The 3,163-nt window shown below is 38.9% G+C and overlaps 1 protein-coding gene across 1 annotated transcript; it reads left to right on the plus strand.

Annotated features, from left to right (window-relative positions):
• Positions 1-1,046: 1,046 nt before the first annotated feature.
• LOC105769298 (cytochrome P450 710A1-like) lies at positions 1,047-2,868 on the plus strand. The gene is given in 2 exon segments (XM_012589834.2): positions 1,047-1,758; positions 1,760-2,868. Coding segments are annotated over 2 exon segments (1,503 nt in total). The 5' UTR covers positions 1,047-1,075; the 3' UTR covers positions 2,580-2,868.
• The last annotated feature ends 295 nt before the right edge of the window (positions 2,869-3,163 follow it).

The following is a 3,163-nucleotide window of genomic DNA, read 5'->3' on the forward strand; positions in this document are numbered from 1 at the left end:
CCCTCCAATCTTACTATAAATAATTAATTAGCTAAACGTATGGCTGAATTCATTGGTTGAGTTGGCATGAATATGATATTGATTGGTTGATGTATAAATATGATTTATATATTGATGCGCATTGTTGTTGAAGAGAAAACAAGAATATCTTTATTTCCACTATAGTTTTCTCCACCCAAAGAAGGATATGTACTAGTTTAAATATTAAATAAAAAATTAATTAAGAGTTTTGTCAGTACCTGGATTTTGCTAATCAACTTTGCAAATATCAGAATCCTTATTGCCAACCTGTTGGCGGTTTGATCACATAGGCGAAATAATTTTAAATTCCGAAACGATGAAAGCAATTTTGGGAAGCAATAAGTTTACCAAAGTTCATTGTGGGCTTTTCTACTTATATACAAAAACATAAAAAGATCTAATATTGTACACTACATGGTTCAATGAATGACAAGAAAGAGGTGGTGGAAGGTGGCGCTTAGACGGTACTACTCTTAAAATCTAACACAAACAGTTGAGAGTTCAAAAGAAAAATGGTGCAACCTTTTTTTATAAGCGACACCAAAGTATTTTTCTCATAATGATGCCCATGGAAAAGGCAGCAAAGAATTTAGATAGTAATGTCTATAGAAAAGCGACATCAACTACTATCCTATTATTTAGAAAGAATTAGATAAATTCACATCGTAACTACTCATTCAAATTTATATAATTATCTTATTGATATCACCATTATTTATGAAGAATCATTGTGTCTATTCAAAAGTTAAGAAACTAGAATTCTTAATGATTGATATATATATAATATAACCCCACTACATAGTTAAAGTTTTTGAACTGACCCACATGCAAATAGCATCTAATATTGTTGTATATATTACTGAAAATTTGAAGAACAAAACTACTTTTTATATACATATAGAAACAAATTCCCTTCAATGCAAGCTTCTCGAAGCATTGCTTCAGTGACATAGAAATTTCAACACCTTCCCTTCCCTTTCTCTGCTTTGACCATCGATTCCCTCTATTTATATTCTTTCTGCCTTCCCCAGTTTCCTCTACGCGCCTAGACGAAATGGTCTCTTATTTATCCTTTCTTTCGCCTTTCGCTCCATTTTTTGTCACCTTTTTGCTTCTTTTTCTTTTCGTAGAGCAAATCTCGTACTTGCGTAAAAAGCGAAATGTCCCTGGCCCCAATATCATCCTGCCTTTTTTGGGCAACGCCATTTCATTAATCACAAAACCAACAAGCTTCTGGGAAGTTCAAGCTGATTTGGCTGCTTCTCTTGGATTTTCTGTTAATTATATCATCGGTCGCTTCATCGTCTTTATCCGAAACACCGAGCTTTCCCACCTTATCTTCGCTAACGTCCGACCCGATGCTTTTTTACTTGTGGGACACCCTTTTGGTAAAAAGCTTTTCGGTGAACATAACATGATTTATATGTTTGGACAGGATCACAAAGATCTTCGCCGTCAAATCGCTCCTAACTTCACTCCTAGGGCTCTCTCTACCTATACTGCATTGCAACAGATTATCATTCTCCAACACTTAAGGTCGTGGGAGCGTCTTTCCTCGGAATCGCCGGGGAAGCCGATTTCTCTTCGCCTTTTAGCTCGCGACATGAACCTAGAAACCTCTCAAACTGTTTTCGTGGGCAGGTATTTGTCTCATGAAGCTCGGGACAAGTTCAGAGACGATTATAATCTATTCAATCTGAGTTTAATGAAGCTCCGTTTGATCTCCCGGTTTGCGTTCAAACGCCAGGCTGGCCGTTGAGCGATTAGTCGAAACCCTTGGTGATTGTGCTACTCAAAGTAAAAAGAGGATGTCTGAAGGAGATGAGCCTTCTTGTTTAATCGATTTTTGGATGCAAGAAACTGTTAGAGAAATAGCGGAGTCCAAAACGGCGCCACCTCGCTCTAGCGACGTAGAAATCGGCAGTTACCTCTTTGATTTTCTCTTCGCCGCTCAAGACGCCTCCACTTCATCGCTCCTCTGGGCGGTGACCCTCCTCGACTCTCATCCCGATGTTCTCCGTAGAGTTCGGGAGGAAGTATTAAGAATTTGGTCGCCGGAGTCGAATACTTTAATAAGCGCAGAGCAACTGAGGGAAATGAAGTACCTTCAAGCAGTGGCGCGTGAGGTTATAAAATATCGGCCCCCGGCGACGCTAGTACCGCACATTGCGATGAAGGATTTCCCGTTGACCGAGTCGTACACAATTCCCAAGGGCACGATCGTGTTCCCCTCGGTTTACGAATCATCTTTCCAAGGGTTCACGGAGGCGGACCGGTTTGAACCGGAGCGATTCTCGGAGGATAGGCAAGAGGAGGTGATTTTCAAACGAAACTACCTGGCTTTTGGTGCTGGGCCCCACCAGTGCATGGGCCAAAGGTATGCCTTGAATCATTTGGTGCTTTTCATTGCCATGTTCGTCACAGTGCTGGATTTCAAGCGGCACCGGACCGACAGCTGTGATGAAATCTTGTATTGCCCGACTATCTGTCCTAAAGACGGCTGCAGTGTCTTCCTATCTCAGAGGTGCCCACGTTATCCCAATCTCACTCTGAATTGACCAAAAAGCCCTCCAATGTTCACTCATATTCTTATTCGTTAAACTTGGTTGCTCTCTGGGATTTGTCCTTTGCTGCTTCTCTCGTCCTTGAAGGTTGGGACCGTCACACTTTGTTTGTAGCTATGATTCTTTTGTGTGGGGTACTTTTATGTATATACAATTGATGGACGGTTTGGATAATTTATTCTCTTTTTTCAGTAAGTGAAAATTGGTTTGATTGATTGGGTGATTATTGGGTATGTGTTTTAGACGACAAATAAATAAAAAAAGATGGTACTTTAAAATTTCAGTTTTATTGTCAGTACTTATTGTGAGCAGAGATAAGTTGTCGTGGCTATAAATATACAATTAGAGTGACAGGGATGGAATATGGATAAGTTCTAAAAGGTGTCCTTAATTAGCGAACTGTTTGGCAATCCATAATTAGCTAATTGTATGTTGGCATGAATATGATATTCATTGCTAATAATAAATTTGTTTTCCTATATGTATTGAATGATGTATGCATTGATGGTATTTTCTTTTATAAATTACAATAAAATATTAATAGAAATGCGATTAACGTAATTTAAACTTATATTATA

This window comes from Gossypium raimondii, chromosome 5 (assembly GCF_025698545.1).
Source record: "Gossypium raimondii isolate GPD5lz chromosome 5, ASM2569854v1, whole genome shotgun sequence".
Lineage (NCBI taxonomy): Eukaryota > Viridiplantae > Streptophyta > Magnoliopsida > Malvales > Malvaceae > Gossypium > Gossypium raimondii.